The 22,667-nt window shown below is 44.1% G+C and overlaps 1 protein-coding gene across 2 annotated transcripts in view; it reads right to left on the bottom strand.

The window, feature by feature from the left end:
- The window catches only part of atp8b4 (ATPase phospholipid transporting 8B4), a 54,163-nt gene that overhangs the window by 23,778 nt on the left and 7,718 nt on the right, over positions 1–22,667 (bottom strand). The window contains exons 3-13 of one of the 2 annotated variants that reach the window (XM_055933115.1): positions 22,258–22,354; positions 21,034–21,092; positions 20,797–20,910; positions 11,174–11,272; positions 7,831–7,889; positions 7,535–7,607; positions 7,274–7,344; positions 3,080–3,162; positions 2,094–2,252; positions 1,232–1,320; positions 487–689 (exon numbers count right to left, since the gene is read on the bottom strand). In XM_055933115.1, coding sequence (XP_055789090.1) covers positions 487–689; positions 1,232–1,320; positions 2,094–2,252; positions 3,080–3,162; positions 7,274–7,344; positions 7,535–7,607; positions 7,831–7,889; positions 11,174–11,272; positions 20,797–20,910; positions 21,034–21,092; positions 22,258–22,354 — 1,106 coding nt within the window. The remainder of the gene's footprint in view (positions 1–486; positions 690–1,231; positions 1,321–2,093; positions 2,253–3,079; positions 3,163–7,273; positions 7,345–7,534; positions 7,608–7,830; positions 7,890–11,173; positions 11,273–20,796; positions 20,911–21,033; positions 21,093–22,257; positions 22,355–22,667) is intronic. The other variant, XM_055933116.1, reaches the window with a different exon arrangement.

Here is a 22,667-nt window from a genome sequence, read left to right on the forward strand (position 1 = left end):
CAAACATTGGGGTCAAACAGACTTCTATGTTGGGTTCTGATGTGGTACGACAGTTGAGGCATTTATAAGTTCTATTCTTCAACAATCAATGGGTGTATGTGTCATCAATTTATAAGTCAAAAAATGGATGGAGCAACTAAGTCGCTAGTAGCTAGCTAAGTAACTAGCTTTAAGTAAAAATTGCTATAATAATTAAATTATCTCCACTGTTGCTGGTTCTGTACCTGATCTAGAGGTGAGTACAAGTGTGTTGAGAATGATGATGTAAGACCAGGCAGACAGACAGACAGAGAGGCAGACGGACAGACGGACGGACGGACGGACGGACGCAGACAGACAGACAGACAGACAGACAGACAGACAGACAGACAGACAGACAGGCAGGCAGACAGACACAAAGGCAGACAGACACAAAGGCAGACAGACACAAAGGCAGACAGACACAAAGGCAGACAGATGATCAGACAGACAGACAGACAAACCCACCTGACGTAGAGAGAGATGGGCACCATTGTGTTGAGGATGATGATGTAAGACCAGAAGGTGAGGAACCCAGAGAACACCACATTGTTGTTTCTGATTGGTTCATGCCACAGGAGATAGACACTGAAGCTCCTCCCAACCTTCTGCTCCCAGATGGTGTTGCCAATAGCCAGGATCACACCCATGCAGACTAGGAAGCCAAATATCTGGCAGTAGAGATCAGCAAGTTGGTATTCAGTACTAGCACCATTTCATAAACAGTTAGATCTTCACGTTTTATTTATTTATTTTATTTAACCTTTATTTATTTAACCTTTTTTCAGAGACAGGCAGACAGACAACAGAAGGTTAGGGAGACAGACAGACAGACAGACAGACAGACACAGACAGACAGACAGACAGACAGACAGACAGACAGACAGACAGACAGACAGACAGACAGACAGACAGACAGACAGACAGACAGATGATCAGACAAACAGACAGACACAGAGAGAGAGAGCGAGAGAGAGAGAGAAAGAGACAGACAGACAGACAGACAGACAGACAGACAGAGACAGACACGAAGGCAGACAGACAGACAGATAATCAGACAGACAGACAGACAGACACAGAGAGAGAGAGACAGACAGACTAGGCAACGAGGTACATTGATATGTTGAGCCAGTTGCAACATGGACTTTTTGTTCTTTCTTTTTTTTTATTTGAGCACTTCAGACGATGTGTGGGGGGGAAAAAAAGTGCTCACCCATAAAACTAAAGTGTTCATCAGTTTATCAATGCTGGTCCTTTTGAATTTAGTCCTCCCACAGTTCTGCATCAGTTTGGTTTGCAGCCCTAGCGGAGTAAAAGAGATCAGACATCGCGTAGAGGACGACAACAACGAGGAGAGAAGCTGCTAGCTATATGAACGATCTGAACGTTCCGGGTCAGTACATGTGGGTCAGATGGGTGTTAAATCTTAAACACGTGAAGTGACAGAGATACACTAAATGTAAACATGAACATACAACAACCCTGTACTACATTAGGTTTTTTCATTTGATTACAAATGAGACTCCTGAATACTCTCTCGTTAGAGGGAGATCTAATGAGATGTACCCAGGTGACTCCTGAATACTCTCTCGTTAGAGGGAGATCTAATGAGATGTACCCAGGTGACTCCTGAATACTCTCTAGTTAGAGGGAGATCTAATGAGATGTACCCAGGTGACTCCTGAATACTCTCTCGTTAGAGGGAGATCTAATGAGATGTACGCAGGTGACTCCTGAATACTCTCTCGTTAGAGGGAGATCTAATGAGATGTACCCAGGTGACTCCTGAATACTCTCTCGTTAGAGGGAGATCTAATGAGATGTACCCAGGTGACTCCTGAATACTCTCTCGTTAGAGGGAGATCTAATGAGATGTACCCAGGTGACTCCTGAATACTCTCTCGTTAGAGGGAGATCTAATGAGATGTACACAGGTAGCCAGCCAGACATGGTGAAATCCCTGACAACGAAACAGCAATAACACGGCGTCCATATTAGGAAGTCATCAGAATTTTGACTGATAACGGATGACTTCATAATGTGAATGCCGTACATCCAAACTGTTCATTTCATACCAGCGAAGACGACCATTCCGAAGCACCAGTCCGTGTTCCGGAGCACACAGCCTCTCAGCAACATCTTTTCGTTATCCAGAGGGTACTTGTTATCTCTCCAGTACAGAGTACCTGTGAACTTGTCCAGCTTGTTGTTGGGAGGCTCACAGATAACTTCTCCTGAGTAGGAAAACATTTGACACAGATTCACCAACAGGAAGCCAGGCAGTCAGCACAGCAGGCAGCATCAAGATGTCTACCATAAAAGTATAATTGCCAGAATGGGTAAAAAAAAAAAAAAAAAACATAACAGAATTTTGACTTGAATTGGAATTTCCCGTTCTAGTTATTCTATTTCTATGCTGTTCACGTTCACAACAGGAAGCCAGTCAGGCAGCAAGGTGTTGACTCTTGTCTGTTTCTCTGTCTTCTATGTGCTGCATTAGCTATGTGCTTTATGTTGTATTATATTGTATTGTATTGTCAGTGTCAACACAACCCCAACAGGGATATGAATCTGGGCCTCCTACGTTGCAAAAAACAAACAGAAAAACGACATAAAAAGGGAAAAAGCTACATAATTGCACACATATGTCCACAGGCGTATAGTATGAACCCGAACAGACCTAAAGACAACTCAAATATATGTAAATCTACGATGTAAACACAAAATGTTCCCTGACAAACACAACATACACTGAAACACTTCACCTTCATTTACACGAGTTACTGAGACCAGCTCTGTCTCCAGATCAGTAATTCCATAGTAATTACACAGGAAAACAAAACAATGTGCTGAACCCTGGAAACAGCCGTTCCACTTACCTCAAAACAGCCTCCAAATAGACCCTCAAGTATCAGAGAAAATTACCCCTGAGTTCGTCATAGCAACAACCAGACAATCCAAGGTCAAATACCAGGAAAATAGAGCCACGGTAACGTTATATAGACTACAGAGGTCTCGTTATTAATACACACAGAATGCAGTATAAATTGTTATACTGTACCATTGAAGTCAGCCAGCTTTGCTATGTCTGCTCCCAAGTCCGAGGTCACAGTCAAAGCCTGGCGAACCTTCAGATTGGTCTCCCTATGCAGAAACATTGTGGATTTTATTGTACAGTACAAGAATAAGTTAACCATGTATTTGCTCAGAAAGTAAATGTAAAATGGTATTAGACAGTAATAACTTATGAATTACTTGTTTGTTTGTTTCTTTAGGATTCAATAAAACAAGCACTGTATGGGCACTGTTAGCTACCAACAATGTTGAAGTACAAGGAAGTACCACTTGAGGAAGTACCACATGTCATAAGCCACAAAAAAAAGTGTTTTTAAATGACAGGAAATTAGCTTTAAAATTACAACATTTTTACTCAGCCTCATTGCAAAATGTGTAGAAAAGCAGGAAATTAGCTTTAAAACTACAACAGTTTCAGTCAGCCTCATGGCAAAATGTGTAGAATAGCAGGAAATTAGCTCAGAGATTCTTGAAAGTCGGGACATCTATTGCTACTGTGTATACCACTTAAATGAAAAATAAAAATTCTATTTTTGTCAACTACGTAAAACATCACCTCTGTCAGTTTTTTTTATAACGTCAACTCTGTCAGAGTTGGGGATTATTGGGGATTTTCAAATGAAACATTTTCAATATTTTACAAACGTTCGTATTTAACTTGTGTCTGTTTTGAGTGTCTGTTGTCAACTCCGTCACTGATGGCTTACCCTTTTAAGATGTCTTTTTTTGGTCAATATTCTGAATATACACAAAATATTGTAATCACGGTTCTGCAACATACAGTGCCTTCAGAAAGTATTCATGCCCATTTACTTATTCCACATTTTGTTGTGTTACAGCCTGAATTCAAAATGAATTTAAAATATGGAAATCATGTAGAATCCAAAAAAGTGTTAATAAGATGAGGACAGGGGGTGCTGTTGTCACTTTTTCTGGAAAACGTGTCCTTTTTAAACGGCTTCCTACTCAATTCTTGCTCCTACAATATGCATATTATTATTATTATTGGATAGAAAACACTCTCTAGTTTCTATAACTGTTGGAATTATGTCTCTGAGTGAAACAGAACTCATTCTACAGCACTTTCCCTGACATGGAGTGAGATTTCAGAAATCTTGGCCCCTGTTCCCAAGTCAGTTGTAAAGTCCCTGTAAATGCTATGAGGATACAACACTGCCTACGTCTTCCTCTAGATGTCAGTAAGGGGTGACGCTTTGAATGGAGTCGATTGCGCAATCAGGGCCTGTATAAAACACCAATGACCGGAAGTAGCTTTCTTTTCGTCTCTGCCCCTTACGCACGATGCACGTTGGACTTGCCTCCTTCCAAGCTGTTGTTTAGCCAGTAATATTTCTCCGGTCATGTTTTTACTCGTTATAGGAGTTAAAAACATCATAAGGTAGTTCATTTGAACCGTTTTATAGCAATTTATATCCGTTTAGGGCGATTTTATGGCATTTCTGTGTGATGCACTTTGAGGAGCTGGGCACGTGCATGGTGAACGTTAGTGGCGATTTCGACGGGACTAGAGGACATCTTTCGACCAAAAGACGATTAGACCGGAGAAAGGATTCATTGCCCAAGATTCTGATGGAAGAACAGCTCATAGTAAGAACTATTTATGATGATAAATCGTGTTTCTGTCGAAAAATGTTAAACGCTTATGCCGCCATTTTGTTTGGTGTAGCTTCGTTTGGCGCAACATGTATTGAAAAGTAAGGATAATTTACAAAATGTAATTCAGCGATTGCATTAAGAACTAAATTGTCTATCAATCGCTGTCCACCCTGTATTTTTTTGTCAAGTTTATGAGTATTTATGTATAAGACTAGATCACTGTCTAATATGGCGTCCGACATTTTCTGACCAGCTTGGCTACTTTTCTCATTGTATAACCACGATTTTGGTGGCTAAATATCCACATTTTCGAACAAACTCTCTATGTATGTTGTAATATGATGTTACAGGAGTGTCATCTGAAGAATTATGAGAAGGTTAGTGAAAAAATTTATACATTTTGGTGGTGATAATGCTATCGCTCTTTTTGCTGTGAATCAATGCTGGGGTAATGTTTGCACATGTGCTATGCTAATATAACGATTTATTGTGTTTTTGCTGTAAGACACTTAGAAAATCTGAAATATTGTCTGTATTCACAGGATCTGTGTCTCAATTAGTGTACGCTGTGTATTTTTAAGAAATGTTTTATGATTAGTAATTAGGTAATACACCTTGCTCTCTGTATTTATTCTAGTCGAGTTGTGACGGTGGGTGCAATTGTAAACTATGATTTATACCTGAAATATGCACATTTTTCTAACAAAACCTATCCTATACCATAAATATGTTATCAGACTGTCATCTGATGAGGTTTTTTCTTGGTTAGTGGCTATCAATATCTTTATTTGGCCAAATTGGTGATAGCTAGTGGTGTTGGTGGACAAAGAAAAAATGGTGTCTTTTGCTAAGGTGATTAGCTAATAGATTTACATATTGTGTCTTCCCTGTAAAACATTTTAAAAATCGGACATGTTGGCTGGATTCACACGATCTGTATCTTTCATTAGCTGTATTGGACTTGTTAATGTGTGAAAGTTAAATATTGAAAAAATATTTTTTTTTTGAATTTCGCGCTCTGCCTTTTCAGTGGAATGTGGGAGGAGTTCCGCTAGCGGAACCCCAGACCCAGACAGGTTTAAACAAATGAAAATATATTTTAGATTTTAGATTCTTCAAATAGCCACCCTTTGCCTTGATGACAGCTTTGCACACTCTTGGCATTCTCTCAACCAGCTTCACCTTCACCTAATCTATGCATAGTAATTTTAATAACTCTACCGACATGTACATATTGCCTCAATTACCTCGACACCGGTGCCCCCGCAAATTGTAATTATTTCGCCATTATGGCCTATTTATTGCCTTACCTCCCTTATCTTACCTCATTTGCACACACTGTATATATACTTTTTTTCTATTGTGTTATTGACTGTATGTTTGTTTATTCCATGTGTAACTCTGTGTTGTTTGTGTCGCACTGCTTTGCTTTATCTTGGCCAGGTCGCAGTTGTAAATGAGAACCTCTTCTCAACTAACCTACCTGGTTAAATAAAGGTGAAATATATATTTCTTTTTTTATTGACTTTGTACCGGTACCCCCTTTATATATCCCCACTATTGTTATTTACCCCCTTTATCAAATCCAGTTTATTTTATATAGCCCTTCGTACATCAGCTAATATCTCGAAGTGCTGTACAGAAACCCCCAGCCTAAAACCCCAAACAGCAAGCAATGCAGGTGTAGAAGCACGGTGTATATAGCCCCGCTATTGTTATTTACTGCTGCTCTTTAATTATTTGTTATTCTTATCTCTTACTTTTTTTTTTTAGGTATTATCTTAAAACTGCATTGTTGGTTAAGGGCTTGTCAGTAAGCATTTCACTGTCAGATCTACTACACCTGTTGTATTTGGCGCATGTGACAAATACAATTTGATTTGATGGTGTCTGACTAGTTGTATTTTATGAAGAAAATAATAATAATTAGGAGTTTGTTCCTTTACATGGTGTGATGGCTGATATTTTGGTCGATCAAAATATATATTTCACTTTTGTTAAGACAAATATTTGAGGATAAAAAGTTGATCGTTTTTCAAGAATCCCTGAGCTTTAAAACAGCAACAATGTCTTTTAAGTCTCATGGCAAAATGTGTGTAAAACAGCATGAAATTAGCTATTAAACTACAATTCTCTCTCTGCCCCAAAAAAAGCACACACAAAAAAAATATGTATTTTGGGTTGAGGGGTGGAGGGGTGATGGAAACACCAATGGAAAAGTATCCTAAAACAAAGTGCAATATGCAAGTGAAACATTTAAACAGGGGTAGATAGTGGTCAGTGGTGAGAGAGAAAACAGAGGGTGACTCATTCATGTAGTAAACTACAGTTGACTCCGTGTCAAACAAAGCAGTTAACAGAACAACGAAGATAAACTGGGCCAAATCCTAAACCACCTTATTTCCTGATAATGCTTTACTCAGAGTGTAGAAACCACTGCAGACACACTGTGACACTGATAGCCCTCCTTGGCAAACAGCCCCCCCCCCCCCCCTTAAAAATGATATTCCGTTTCTAAAGCCTCGTAGAAGAAAATACTATAGAAATAGATGCAGTGTCTTACCCGTCTAGCTCAGCCGTTTCTATGTAACACAGTCCATATGGTTCACTACTGGATAGCAGCAGAATGTCAGCCTGTAGGAGAGGAGGGAGAGGACTTACTGGCAGGCCACAGGGAATAAACCAATCTCTGCACCAATGCTTTACAATAGAACTCAACAGTAAAGGAATTAACCCTCATTTTAATAAAAAAACAAACATTGGATGATTCATTTCAAGCGTTTATGGGAGTATCTAAGTATGAAATCGAGAGCAAATTACTCACTGTCACAAAGTGATTGTTTTCCAGTTTGATGATATCTCCCACGCGTACATTCATCCACTTCTCATTCTGTAGACTGAGACAGATACACAGTCATTCTCAATAGAACAGACGTAACGGTGATTTATAAGCACAAAAGCATGAAATGTATCCTATTCAAAGAAATGTCTTCATCTCATTGTGAAATTTTTTGAAGGTACAAAAAAATAAAATAATTGTCTCTTTGCACAAGCCACAATGAGGTAGAACATGTTCACATGAAAAAGTTCCTATTGAAGGTTCACTGAGGATATACTTACTTTCCCCTGAGTACCTGAGACTGACGATTGTTGACCTGCTGATCGCTTTTATACCTGAACTGAAATTGAGAAGACATCTTTTACAATGGTCATGCACTGCTAATAGCTGCTAATAACCGGGGGTGTACTGTACACACAGTACCCAGTCAAAAGTTTAGACACACCTACTCATTCAAGGGTTTTTCTTTATTTTTTTAACCATTTTCTATATTGTAGAATAATGGTGAACACATCAAAACTATGAAATAACACATATGGAATCATGTAGTAACCAAAAAAATGTTAAACAAATCAAAATACATGTTATATTTGGGATTCTTCTAAGTAGCCACCCTTTGCCTTGATGACACCTTTGCACACTCCTGGCATTCTCTCAACCAACTTCATGAGGTAGTCACCTGGAATGTATGTCAATTAACAGGTGTGTATTGTTAAAGTTCATTTGTGGAATTTCTTTCCTTCTTAATGCGTTTGAGCCAGTCAGTTGTGTTGTGACAAGGTAGGGTTGGTATAGGTTTTGGCCTTTCTAGGGAGTTTTTCCTAGCCACCGTGCTTCTACACCTGCATTGCTTGCTGTTTGGGGTTTTAGGCTGGGTGTCTGTACAGCACTTCGAGATATTAGCTGATGTACGAAGGGCTATATAAAATAAACTTGATTGATTGATACAGAAGATAGCCCTATTTGGTAAAAGACCAAGTCCATATTATGGCAAGAACAGCTCAAATAAGCAAAGCAAAATGACAGTCCATCATTACTTCATCACATGAAGGTCAGACAATCCGGAAAATTTCAAGAACTTTTAAAGTTTCTTCAAGTGCAGTCGCAAAAACCATCAATCGCTATGATACTGGCTCTCATGAGGACCGCCACAGGAAAGGAAGACCCAGAGTTACCTCTGTTGCAGAGGATAAGTTCATTAGAGTTAACAGCTTTAGAAATTGCAGCCCAAATAAACGCTTCAGAGTTCAAGAAACAGACATCTCAACATCAACTGTTCCGAGGAGACTGCGTGAATCAGGCCTTCATGGTCGAATTGCTGCAAAGAAACCACTACTAAAGGACACCAATTAGAAGAAGAGACTTGCTTGGGCCAAGAAACCCGAGCAATGGACATTAGACCGGTGGAAATCTGTCCTTTGGTCTGATGAGTCCAAATTTGAGATATTTGGTTCCAACCGCTGTGTCTTTGTGACGCAGAGTAGGTGAACGGATGATCTCTGCACGTGTGCTTCCCACCGTGAAGCATGGAGGAGGAGGTATGATGGTGTGGGGGTGCACCGATGGTGACACTGTCAGTGATTTATTTAGAATTCAAGGCACACTTAACCAGCATGTTAAACACAACATTCTGCAGCGATACGCCATCCCATCTGGTTTGCACTTAGTGGGACTATCATTTGTTTTTCACAGGACAATGACCCAACACACCTCCAGACTGTGTAAGGGCTATTTGACCAAGAAGGAGAGTGCTGCATCAGATGACCTGGCCTCCACAATCACCCGACCTCAACCCAATTGAGATGGTTTGGGATGAGTTGGACCACAGAGTGAAGGAAAAGCAGCCAACAAGTGCTCAGCATGTGTGGGAACTCCTTCAAGACTGTTGGAAGACTATTTTATTGAAGACTCATCTCTTCAGTGGGTCCTATGATTGAGTGCAGTCTGGCCCAGGAGTGTGAAGGTGAACGGAAAGACACTGGAGAAACGAACCGCCCTTGTTGTCTCTGCCTGGCCGGTTCCCCTCTCTCCACTGGGATTCTCTGCATCTAACCCTATTACAGGGGCTGAGTCACTGGCTTACTGGTGCTCTTCCATGCCGTCCCTAGGAGGGGTGCGTCACTTGAGTGGGTTGAGTCACTGACGTGATCTTCCTGTCTGGGTTGCCCCCCCCCCCCCCCCCTTTGGTTGTGCCGTGGCGGAGATCTTTGTGGGCTATACTCGGCCTTGTCTCAGGATGGTAAGCTGGTGGTTGAAGATATCCCTCTAGTGGTGTGGGGGCTGTGCTTTGGCAAAGTGGGTGGGGTTATATCCTGCCTGTTTGGCCCTGTCCGGGGTTATCAGCGGATGGGGCCACAGTGTCTCCCGACCCCTCCAGTCTCAGCCTCCAGTATTTATGCTGCAGTAGTTTATGTGTCGGGGTCTGTTATATCTGGAGTATTTCTCCTCTTATCCAGTGTCCTGTGTGAATTTAAGTATGCTCTCTCTAAATCTCTCTTTCTTTCTTTCTTTCTTTCTCTCTATAGGAGGACCTGAGCCCTAGGACCATACCTCAGGACTACATGGCCTGATGACTCCTTGCTGTCACCAGTCCACCTGGCCGTGCTGCTGCTCCAGTTTCAACTGTTCTGCCTGCGGCTATGGAACCCTGACCTGTTCACCGGACATGCTACCTGTCCCAGACCTGCTGTTTTCAACTCTCTAGAGACAGCAGGAGCGGTAGAGATACACTGAATGATCGGCTATGAAAAGCCAACTGACATTTACTCCCGAGGTGCTGACCTGTTGCACCCTCGACAACCACTGTGATTATTATTATTTGACCCTACTGGTCATCTATGAACATTTGAACATCTTGGCCATGTTCTGTTATAATCTCCCCCCGGCACAGCCAGAAGATGACTGGCCACCCCTCATAGCCTGGTTCTTCTCTAGGTATATTCCTAGGTTTTGGCCTTTCTAGGGAGTTTCAGCCACCGTGCTTCTACACCTGCATTGCTTGCTGTTTGGGGTTTTAGGCTGGGTTTCTGTACAGCACTTTGAGATATCAGCTGATGTAAGAAGGGCTTTATAAATACATTTGATTTGATTTGGGAAAGCATTCCAGGTGAAGCTGGTTGAGAGAATGCCAAGAGTGTGCAAAGCTGTCAACAAGGCAAAGGGTGGCTATTTGAAGAATCTAAAATCTAAAATATATTTTGATTTGTTTAACACTTTTTTTGGTTACTGCATGATTCTATATGTGTTTTTTCATAGTTTTGATGTCTTCACTGTTATTCTACAATGTAGAAAATAGTCAAAAATAAAGAAAAACCCTTTTGATGATGGGTGGCAGGTAGCTTAGCGTTTAAGAGCATTGGGCCAGTCACTGAAAGGTTGCTGGTTTGAACCCCCGAGTTGACTAGGTGAAAAATCTACCGATGTGCCATTGAGCAAGGCACCTAACCCTAATTGCTCCTGTAAGTCGTTCTGGATAAGAGCGTCTACTAAATGACTAAAATGTCAAACGAGTTAACTGTAATGCTTTTTTTCTTGTATATCTGTATATCAGTTTTGAATCATCAAATTAATTAAATAATTCATTCAATCCCTCAATCAATCAATAAGACGGGACAGTTAACTCACATAGTCGTCAGTGGCGTCTTTAACTGCAGTGATCACCAGCACCATGACCAGGGGCACGGTGGTAGTGACCCAGGACAAGGAGGAGATCTCAGGGATTAACTATAAATAGGAGAAAAGAGCCATTTATTTTACATCATACGTAGCTATGTAAACCCCTTAGCACAGACTGTATTGACTGTGTTGCATGTGGGACTTACACCCTACAAATGAGTGGATTCCTCTTCAAATGAGTGGATTCCTCTTCAAATTAGTGGATTTGGCTATTTCAGCCACACCCGTTGCTGACAGGTGTGTAAAATCAAGCACACATGCATGCAATCTCCATCGACAAACATTGGCAGTAGAATGGTCTTACTGAAGAGCTCAGTGACTTTCAACGTGGCACCGATATAGGATGACACATTTTCAACAAGTCAGTTCGTCAATTTTCTTCCCTGCTAGAGCTGCCCCGGTCAACTGTAAGTGCTGTTATTGTGAAGTGGAAACATCTAGGAACAACAAGCTCACAGAATGGGACCGCTGAAGTGTGTAGTGCGTAAAAATTGTCTGTCCTTGGTTGCAACACTCACTTCCGAGTTCCAAACCGCTGGAAGCAACTTCAGCACAATAACTGTTCATCGGGAGTTTCGTGAAATGTGTTTCCATGGCCGAGCAGCCGCACACAAACATAAGATCACCATGCGCAATGCAAAGTGTCGGCTGGAGTGGTGTAAAGCTCGCCGCCAACGGACTCTGGAGCAGTGGAAACGCGTTCTCTGGAGTGATGAATCACGCTTTACAATCTGGCAGTCCGACGGACAAATCTGGGTTTGGCGGATGGCAGGAGAACGCTACTTGCCCGAATGCATAGTGCCAACTGTAAAGTTTGGTGGAGGGAGAATAATGGTCTGGGGCTGTTTTTCATGGTTCGGGCCCCTTAGTTCCAGTGAAGGCGCGTTCCTGTTTCAGCATGACAATGCCCCGGTGCACAAATTGAGGTCCATACAGAAATGGTTTGTAGAGATCGGTGTCGAAGAACTTGATTGACCTGCAGAGAGCCCTGATCTCAACCCCATCGAACACCTTTGGGATGAATTGGAACGCAGACTGCGAGCCAGGCCTAATCGCCCAACATACGTGCCCGACCTCACTAATGCTCTTGTGGCTCTCGCAGTAATGTTCCAACATCTAGTGGAAAGCCTTCCCAGAAGAGTGGAGGCTGTTATAGCAGCAAAGCGGGGCCCAACTCCATTTAATCCCCATAATTTTCGAATGAGATGTTAGAGGAGTATATTTTGGTGAAGGACCATTGCTAGGCAACAATCCGACGTGAGTTCAGGAGAAGAGACCAACAGTTTGAACTTGCTACTTACTTTGCTAGCTCAACTAAATTACAGTTTGCCAATTTCTGTGGTGAAAATATGAACTACTAGTCACGAGACCTCAATCAACCGTGAGGACGGCGAGGAATTTCCTTGTGTTTGTTTCTCTGTCTGAGAAAGCATTTCTTCAGACTGGCTAACTTTCCCTTTTCACCGGCACTCAGTCAGAGGCGGGTAAGATAACGTTACTGTGAGAGAATCTTAACGTCTTCATCTTGTGACTGGGACTGGGATCGTTTCATTGAAAACTGTGTTGTCATTTGTTTTTTTTCTGCAGTGGCTAGATAGCTATCTATTTCTCCACCATTTCTCACATAGCTATGTGAATCGAATTGCCATAGCAACTATACATTTACGCGCCTCCCGCACGACCCCTTCTGTCACGCGCCAGTCAAGTTTGGAACGGATTCCTTGACTCAGGACCCTGACTTTATTTGGGACTGTGTAAAGGTTGTCGTAGTCGTTCTCCTCCTCAGACGAGGAGGAGCATGGATCGGACCAAGATGCGGAGTAGTAGGTATTCATGTTTTAATGGCAAACCAACAAACACTACAAATTAACAAAACAACAAATGTGACTAACCTGCAACAGTCCTGTGTGGCCCAAACGCTGACACAGGAACAAACACCCACAAAACACCAGTGAAACCCTGGCTGCCTTAGTATGACTCTCAGAGACAAACGATACACACCTGTCTCTGATTGAGAATCACACCAGGCCGAACACAAAAACCCAACATAGAAATAGAAAACATAAACTGCCCACCCAAAACTCACGCCCTGACCAATAAACACATACAAAACAGGTCAGGAACGTGACATAACCCCCCCCCTTAAGGTGCTAACTCCGGGCGCACCAGCACAAAGTCTAGGGGAGGGTCTGGGTGGGCATCTGACCACGGTGGTGGCTCAGGCTCTGGGCGAGGTCCCCACCCCACCATAGTCACTCCCCGCTTCCGTATCCCCCTCCCAATGACCACCCTCCAACTAAACCCGCCTAAATGAAGGGGCAGCATCGGGATAAGGGGCAGCACCGGGATAAGGGACGGCAGCTCCGGGCTGAGGGACTCTGGCAGGTCCTGGCTGAGGGACTCTGGCAGGTCCTGGCTGAGGGACTCTGGCAGGTCCTGGCTGAGGGACTCTGGCAGGTCCTGGCTGAGGGACTCTGGCAGGTCCTGGCTGAGGGACTCTGGCAGGTCCTGGCTGAGGGACTCTGGCAGGTCCTGGCTGGACGGACTCTGGCAGGTCCTGGCTGGACGGACTCTGGCAGGTCCTGGCTGGACGGACTCTGGCAGGTCCTGGCTGGACGGACGCTGGCAGGTCCTGGCTGGACGGACTCTGGCAGGTCCTGGCTGGACGGACTCTGGCAGGTCCTGGCTGGACGGACTCTGGCAGGTCCTGGCTGGACGGACTCTGGCAGGTCCTGGCTGGACGGACTCTGGCAGGTCCTGGCTGGACGGACTCTGGCAGGTCCTGGCTGGACGGACTCTGGCAGGTCCTGGCTGGACGGACTCTGGCAGGTCCTGGCTGGACGGCTCTGGCTGGTCCTGGCTGGACGGCTCTGGCTGGTCCTGGCTGGACGGCTCTGGCTGGTCCTGGCTGGACGGCTCTGGCTGGTCCTGGCTGGACGGCTCTGGCTGGTCCTGGCTGGACGGCTCTGGCTGGTCCTGGCTGGACGGCTCTGGCTGGTCCTGGCTGGACGGCTCTGAAGGCTCGGGACAGACGGGCAGCGCTGGGCAGGCAGACAGTTCAGACCACGCTGGGCAGGCAGGCAGTTCAGACAGAGCTGGGAAGGCAGACAGTTCGGGCAGCGCTGAGCAGGCAAGCAGCGCAGGCGGCGTTGGGCAGACGGCCGACTCTGACCTGCTGAGGCGCACAGTAGGCCTGGTGCGTGGTGCCGGAACTGGAGGCACTGGGCTGGAGACATGCACCACAGGGAGAGTGCGTGGAGGAGGAACAGGGCTCTGGAAACGCACTGGAAGCCTGGTGCGTGGAGTAGGCACTGGTGGTACTGAGCTAGGGTGGGAAGGTGGCGCCGGATATACCGGACCATGAAGGAGGACACGCGCTCTTGAGCACCAAGCCTCCCCAACCTTACCAGGTTGAATGGTCCCCGTAGCCCTGCCAGTGCGGCGAGGTGGAATAACCCGCACTGGGCTATGCAGGCGAACCGGGGACACCACCTGTAAGGCTGGTGCCATGTACGCCGGCCCGAGGAGACGTACTGGAGGCCAGATACGTTGGGCCGGCTTCATGACATCCGGCTCGATGCCCAACCTAGCCCTCTCAGTGCGGCAAGGTGGAATAGCCCGCACTGGGCTAAGCACGCGTACTGGGGACACCGTGCGCTTTACCGCATAACACGGTGTCTGACCAGTACGACGCCCTCTCACTCCACGGTAAGCCCGGGGAGTTGGCTCAGGTAACCAACCCGGCTTCGCCACACTCCCCTTTAGCCCCCCCCCCCCCAAGAAATTTTTGGGTGAGCCTCTCGGGCTTCCAGCCGCTCTGCCTTGCTTTAGCCTCATAAAACCTCCTCTCCGCTTTCGCTGCCTCCAGCTCCGCTTTGGGGCGGCGACACTCCACTGGCTCTGCCCAGGGTCCTTTACCGTCCAGGATCTCCTCCCATGTCCATTCCTCTTTTCCCCATTGCTGTTGTTCCTGCCTTCCTTCTCCACTCCGCTTGATCCTGTTTTGGTGGGTGTTTCTGTAAAGGTTGTCGTAGTCGTTCTCCTCCTCAGACGAGGAGGAGCATGGATCGGACCAAGATGCCGAGTAGTAGGTATTCATGTTTTAATGGCAAACCAACAAACACTACAAATTAACAAAACAACAAACGTGACTAACCTGCAACAGTCCTGTGTGGCCCAAACGCTGACACAGGAACAAACACCCACAAAACACCAGTGAAACCCTGGCTGCCTTAGTATGACTCTCAATCAGAGACAAACGATACACACCTGTCTCTGATTGAGAATCACACCAGGCCGAACACAAAAACCCAACATAGAAATAGAAAACATAGACTGCCCACCCAAAACTCACGCCCTGACCAATAAACACATACAAAACAAGAGAAAACAGGTCAGGAACGTGACAGACTGAGCATTTTGTCTTGTTTATTTTTTATTGTGTTGAAGGATATCCACATTTAAAGTATCTATCTAGCTATGGGTGCTCTGTATTAAACCAGGGTACCAGGTCCTTACTAAGGTAGGATGTATATACAGTATCGGTGATTGATTTAGTGAGGGGTTGATAAGGGGGTTGATAATCCCCTTATAATAATTAATTATCAATAATTGATAATTATCAACCCCCAAGGGGTTGATAATAGTTGTTGGTTTATAACATGTGTTCAACTTGAGTTTCTTATTGAAACTAAATTGATATACTTTGAGTTGAGTAATAATTCCTAACTTTACTTTGTTTTTGTTTATTTGTAAGTCAAACATTTGTATTTATTTATTTTATTTCACCTTTATTTCACCAGGTAAGCTAGTTGAGAACAAGTTCTCATTTACAACTGCGACCATACCCTAATAGACACCCTAATAGGGCAGTATGGCTGGTGGCATTGTCTAATAGACACATTTCCCACCACTTAATCATGTCACAATTAACTTTTACCCGTTAAAAATAAATAATCAAATCAAATCAAATTGTATTGGTCACATACACATGGTTAACAGATGTTATTGTAGCAAACGGTTGTGTTTCTGAACTCAGCAAAAAAAGAAACGTCCCTTTTTCAGGACCCTGTCTTTTAAAGATAATTCATAAAAATCCAAATAACTTCACAGATCTTCATTGTAAAGGATTTAAACATGCTAGTTCAATGAACCATAAACAATTAATGAACATGCACCTGTGGAACGGTCGTTAAGACACTAACAGCTTGCAGACGGTTGGCAATTAAGGTCACAGTTATGAAAACTTAGGACACTAAAGAGGCCTTTCTTCTGACTCTGAAAAACATATCTAACAAATTCCACAACTACCTCATGCACAGAAATTTAAGTAAGGGATGGAATCAGAATATAAACACCAATCTAAGACTTTTTGTTATTACAACTTTCTGAAATATTGTATTAAAATATGCAAATGAGGAGATATCTCATTAAATACAGTATGTGCATATTTGCATATACCGCAAATATATTTTTCTGTACACTGGATGAAGTCTGCCTAAATATTTTGGTTTCATTTTGTTCAAGGAAAGATCCACCCAAAAGCTATCTTTTGGAATTTGTTTCATTAGTCCATTGTTGATTATAGCCCCAAAGTGTTTTGCAATGCAGCGATCAAGTTTTCAAAATGTAATTTTTAAAATACAAAAATATGGCTCATATTTATTTATTTAACCTTTATTTAACTAGGCAAGTCAGTTAAGAACAAATTCTTATTTACAATGACGGCCTACCCCAGCCAAACCCTAACGACGCCCTATGGGACTCCCACCAATCACGGCTGGTTTTGATGCAGCCTGGAATCGAACCAGGATCTGTAGTGGCGCCACTCGGTAGCCTGTATGATGCTTAATTTATTTTGTATTATTGAACTGGCCAGTCGATGTCATGGAAATGTTTTATACACTCAGTGTATAGTCCCGTTTGAAACATTCTCTATGAAATGTGCATTTAAATTATGTATGATTACATGTAGTGAGTTTTGAAATTATGGATTTATATCCATTTGAATGTGGTTAAAATTCCTGAAATGTTGATGACGGTAGTATGATAAACAAAAGAAAATAGAACGGTTTTGACATACCCCAAAATCAAAAATTGTATATAAGTTGCAAATATTTCATTTCAGGTTGTGGTGCCTCACCTTAAAGGAACAGTTGAATGTTTTGTTTCATATACTGTGGAGTCATGTTATATTTAATCATAAGGCCAGAAGAAGTGTGGTATTGTCTGATATACCAAAACATTCAGCCAATCAGTATCCAGGACTCAAACTGCCCGGTTAATAATTCCTTGTAGGTAGACCATATGTTCTGAAGGGGTACATTACCTACTAGGGGAAGGCACTCCACACAGTCCACACACTCAATTCCACAGGCTGCCTTTTTACAGACCACATCGTCTAATTGTACTGTACTGTACACACCTAGATACTAGGTCCAAACCCATGAACTCAGGTCCCTTGACTTTCCACATTTTTTAACGTTACAGACTTTTTCTAAAATGGATTAAATAGTTTTTTTTCCCCTCATCAATCCCCTATCAATTCCCATAATGACAAAGCAAAAACAGGTTTTTAGAAATCTTTGCAAATGTATTAAAAATAAAAAACTGAAATATTTTATTAACATAAGTATTCAGACCCTTTACTCTGTACTTTGTTGAAGCCCCTCTGGCAGCGATTAAAGCCTCAAGACTTCTTGGGTATGAAGCTGGAAGCTTGGCACACCTGTATTTGGGTAGTTTCTCCCATTCTTCTCTACAGATCCTCTCAAGCTCTGTCAGGTTGGATGGGGAGCGTCACTGTACAGCTATTTTCAGGTCTCTCCAGAGATGTTCGATCGGATTCAAGTCAGGGCTTTGGCTGGGCCACTCAAGGACATTCAGAGACTTGTCCCGAAGCCACTCCTGCGCTGTCTTGGCTGTGTACATAGGGTTGTTGTCCTGTTGGAAGGTGAACCATCGCCCCAGTCTGAGGTCCTGAGCGCTCTGGAGCAGGTTTTCATTGAGGATCTCTCTGTACTTTGTTCCGTTCATCTTTGCCTTGATCCTGACTAATCTCCCTGTCCCTGCCGCTGGATTGGCTTCATCAGACCAGAGAATCTTGTTTCTCATGGTCTGAAATTCTTTAGGTGACTTTTGGCAAACTCCAAGCCGGCGTCCCTCCCTGACCAAGGCCCTTCTCCCCTGATTTCTCAGTTTGGCCGGGCGGCCAATTCTAGGATGAGTCTTGGTGGTTCCAAACGTCTCCCATTTAAGAATGATGGAGGCCACTGTGTTCTTGGTGACCTTCAACACTGCAGAATTTTTTTGGTACCCTTCCCTAGATCTGTGCCTCGACACAATCCTGTCTCGGAGCTCTACGGACAATTCCTTTTGACCTCATGGCTTGGTTTTTGCTCTGACATGCACTGTCAACTGTGGGCCCTTAAGTAGACAGGTGTGTGCCTTTCCAAATCATGTCCAATCAATTGAATTTACTACAGGTGGACTCCAATAAAGTTGTAGAAACATCTCAAGGATGATCAATGGAAACAGGATGCACCTGAGCTCAATTTTGAGTCTCATTGCAAAGGGTCTGAATACTTATGTAAATAAGGTATTTCTGTTTTGTGTGTAGATCGCTGAGGGGGGAAAAAAATGTTATCAATTTTAGAGTAAGGCGTCTGAAAACTTTCCGAAGGCAATGTACACTGGGAGAACTGTCAACAATGATACACTGCATACTGGGAGAACTGTCTCAATGAGGCACTGTATACTGGGAGAACTGTCAACAATGAGGCACTGTACACTGGGAGAACTGTCAACAACGATACACTGTACACTGGGAGAACTGTCAACAACGGCCTCCCGGGTGGTGCAGTGGTCTAGGTCACTGCATCGCAGTGCTAGCTGCGCCACCAGAGTCTCTGGGTTCGCGCCCAGGCTCTGTCGCAGCCGACCGCAACCGGGAGGTCCGTGGGGCGACGCACAATTGGCATAGCGTCGTCCGGGTTAGGGAGGGTTTGGCCGGTAGGGATATCCTTGTCTCAGTATGTAAAAATGTAATAAAAATGTATGCACTCTACTGTAAGTCGCTCTGGATAAGAGCGTCTGCTAAATGACTAAAATGTAAATGTAACAATGATGCACTGTACACTGGGAGAACTGTCAACAATGATACACTGTATACTGGGATAACTGTCAACAATGAGGCACTGTACACTGGGAGAACTGTCAACAATGATACACTGTATACTGGGAGAACTGTCAACAATGAGGCACTGTACACTGGGAGAACTGTCAACAATGAGGCACTGTACACTGGGAGAACTGTCAACAATGAGGCACTGTACACTGGGAGAACTGTCTCAATGATGTACTGCATACTGGGAAACCTGTCAACAACGATACACTGTATACTGGGAGAACTGTCAACAACGATACACTGTACACTGGGAGAACTGTCAACAACGATACACTGTACACTGGGAGAACTGTCTCAATGATGTACTGCATACTGGGAAACCTGTCAACAACGATACACTGCATACTGGGAGAACTGTCTCAACGATACACTGCATACTGGGAGAACTGTCAACAACGATACACTGTACACTGGGAGAACTGTCAACAACGATACACTGCATACTGGGATAACTATCTCAACGATACACTGTACACTGGGAGAACTGTCTCAACGATACACTGCATACTGGGAGAACTGTCAACAATGAGGCACTGTATACTGGGAGAACTGTCAACAACGATACACTGCATACTGGGAGAACTGTCTCAATGGGGCACTGCATACTGGGAGAACTGTCAACAATGAGGCACTGCATACTGGGAGAACTGTCAACATGAGGCACTGCATACTGGGAGAACTGTCAACAACGATACACTGCATACTGGGAGAACTGTCAACAACGATACACTGTATACTGGGAGAACTGTCAACAACGATACACTGCATACTGGGAGAACTGTCAACAACGATACACTGCACACTGGGAGAACTGTCAACAATGAGGCACTGTACACTGGGAGAACTATCAACAACGATACACTGCATACTGGGATAACTGTCAACAACGATACACTGCATACTGGGAGAACTGTCTCAATGGGGCACTGCATACTGGGAGAACTGTCTCAATGGGGCACTGCATACTGGGAGAACTGTCAACAACGATACACTGCATACTGGGAGAACTATCTCAACGATATACTGTACACTGGGAGAACTGTCAACAACGATACACTGCATACTGGGAAACCTGTCAACAACGATACACTGTACACTGGGAGAACTGTCTCAACGATACACTGTACACTGGGAGAACTGTCTCAACGATACACGTGAAATACAGACTAACATACATTCAACATGTTTAACGGAATGGGCTTAGATTTGTCAGATCATTCATGAATTTACGTAGTTGGAGATCCTTATTTCACCATATAAATCTTTCAGTTGCATCCTATTTGTCATTTCATTTTCATTTTCATTTTCACTCTCTGTATAAAGCATGATAAGTTCATAGAATCTGTACAAGCACTCGATGTCACACTATGATGTGGAATTGACGTACCTGTAGTATGAGCAGCACTAGGAAGTAGGCATTAGCAGCTCTCTGGAACTGCTCGAACAGATTGATCGGCAGGAAGGTGAAGACATTGTACTTGCAGGTTTTGATGCGATTGTCCTTTTTGGGGTGGGGGGGTGGGGGGTGTGGGGGGGGGGCGCAAATGTAGTATGGTTAATATCATCTACATCATGACAGTGTCATTGATACACTGTGATAACATGTGCTTTGTGTCTCACTTACAGCATATGGGAACTTTTCATTGTAGTCCCTGTCATTGGCTCTCACGTGTCGCTCTTCCTCTAGATGAAAACAGTATAGAGTATATGACAATGACAACCACAGTATATTAGCCAATTGTAGGACTCGACTTAGAATGTTTACATATTTTTTTGTTATACATTGAATTATAGAATGTTGAGAATTGACACGGAAGTCTGTAAGGCTAACAATATATAACCACTGATTGTATCCAAGACAGTACACACCGTTTCTTCCCACCAAGCATAACCCCTTTAGGCACCACCCTCACCCTCACCACCACCCTCACCACCACCCTCACCACCACCCTCACCACCAACAACTCCACCACCAACAACAACTCCACCAACAACAACAACTCCACCACCACCAACAACTCCACCACCCTCACCACCACCCTCACCACCACCACCAACAACTCCACCACCAACAACAACTCCACCACCAACAACAACTCCACCACCAACAACTCCACCACCAACAACAACTCCACCACCAACAACTCCACCACCAACAACAACTCCACCAACAACAACTCCACCACCAACAACAACTCCACCAACAACTCCACCACCAACACCAACAACTCCACCACCAACAACTCCACCACCAACAACTCCACCACCAACAACAACTCCACCACCACCAACAACTCCACCAACTACAACTCCAACAACTCCACCGACAACAACTCCACCACCAACAACAACTCCACCACCACCACCAACAACAACAACTCCACCACCACCACCAACAACTCCACCACCAACAACTCCACCACCAACAACAACTCCACCACCAACAACAACTCCACCACCAACAACTCCACCACCAACAACTCCACCACCAACAACAACAACTCCACCACCAACAACAACAACTCCACCACCAACAACAACAACTCCACCACCACCAACAACTCCACCACCAACAACAACAACTCCACCACCACCAACAACTCCACCACCAACAACTCCACCACCACCAACAACAACAACTCCACCACCAACAACAACAACTCCACCACCAACAACAACAACTCCACCAACAACTCCACCACCACCACCAACTCCACCACCACCAACAACTCCACCACCACCAACAACTCCAACACCAACTACAACTCCACCACCAACTACAACTCCACCACCAACTACAGCTCCACCACCAACACCACCAGCACCAACACCCAGCAGACAGCTTTACCTTGTCCAGCACCTTTACCACGTGAGCTCCAGCATCCCTTCCATGGCATTAACATCCACAACCATTTCTCCGCCATTTCTTTTCCCCCGCTGTCATTCTTTTTAGGAACAAGGTCAGAAAATATTCATTGTGAATAGGCCGACATTAACTCCAGATGTTCACTTTACAATGTCCCTGTTAAACACAGTAGATCCCGTTCTCATCCAGACGAACCGGGGACCTTCTGCCCAATACACTGACGCACACCACCCGTTTTAAGAAAAATACGTTTTAGTATCCACCACTGGTATATGAGGTAATGTAGGTCATTTGTCCCACTGATACCTTCCCGGGTAGGCATGTGGAACCTGTCTCCACTTGCCCTCTTTAGTGAAACGGAGTCTTTCATCTAACAGACACAGCCCTGGAAT

The sequence above is a fragment of the Salvelinus fontinalis genome, chromosome 9 (assembly GCF_029448725.1).
Source record: "Salvelinus fontinalis isolate EN_2023a chromosome 9, ASM2944872v1, whole genome shotgun sequence".
In the NCBI taxonomy this organism is placed as follows: Eukaryota; Metazoa; Chordata; class Actinopteri; order Salmoniformes; family Salmonidae; genus Salvelinus; species Salvelinus fontinalis.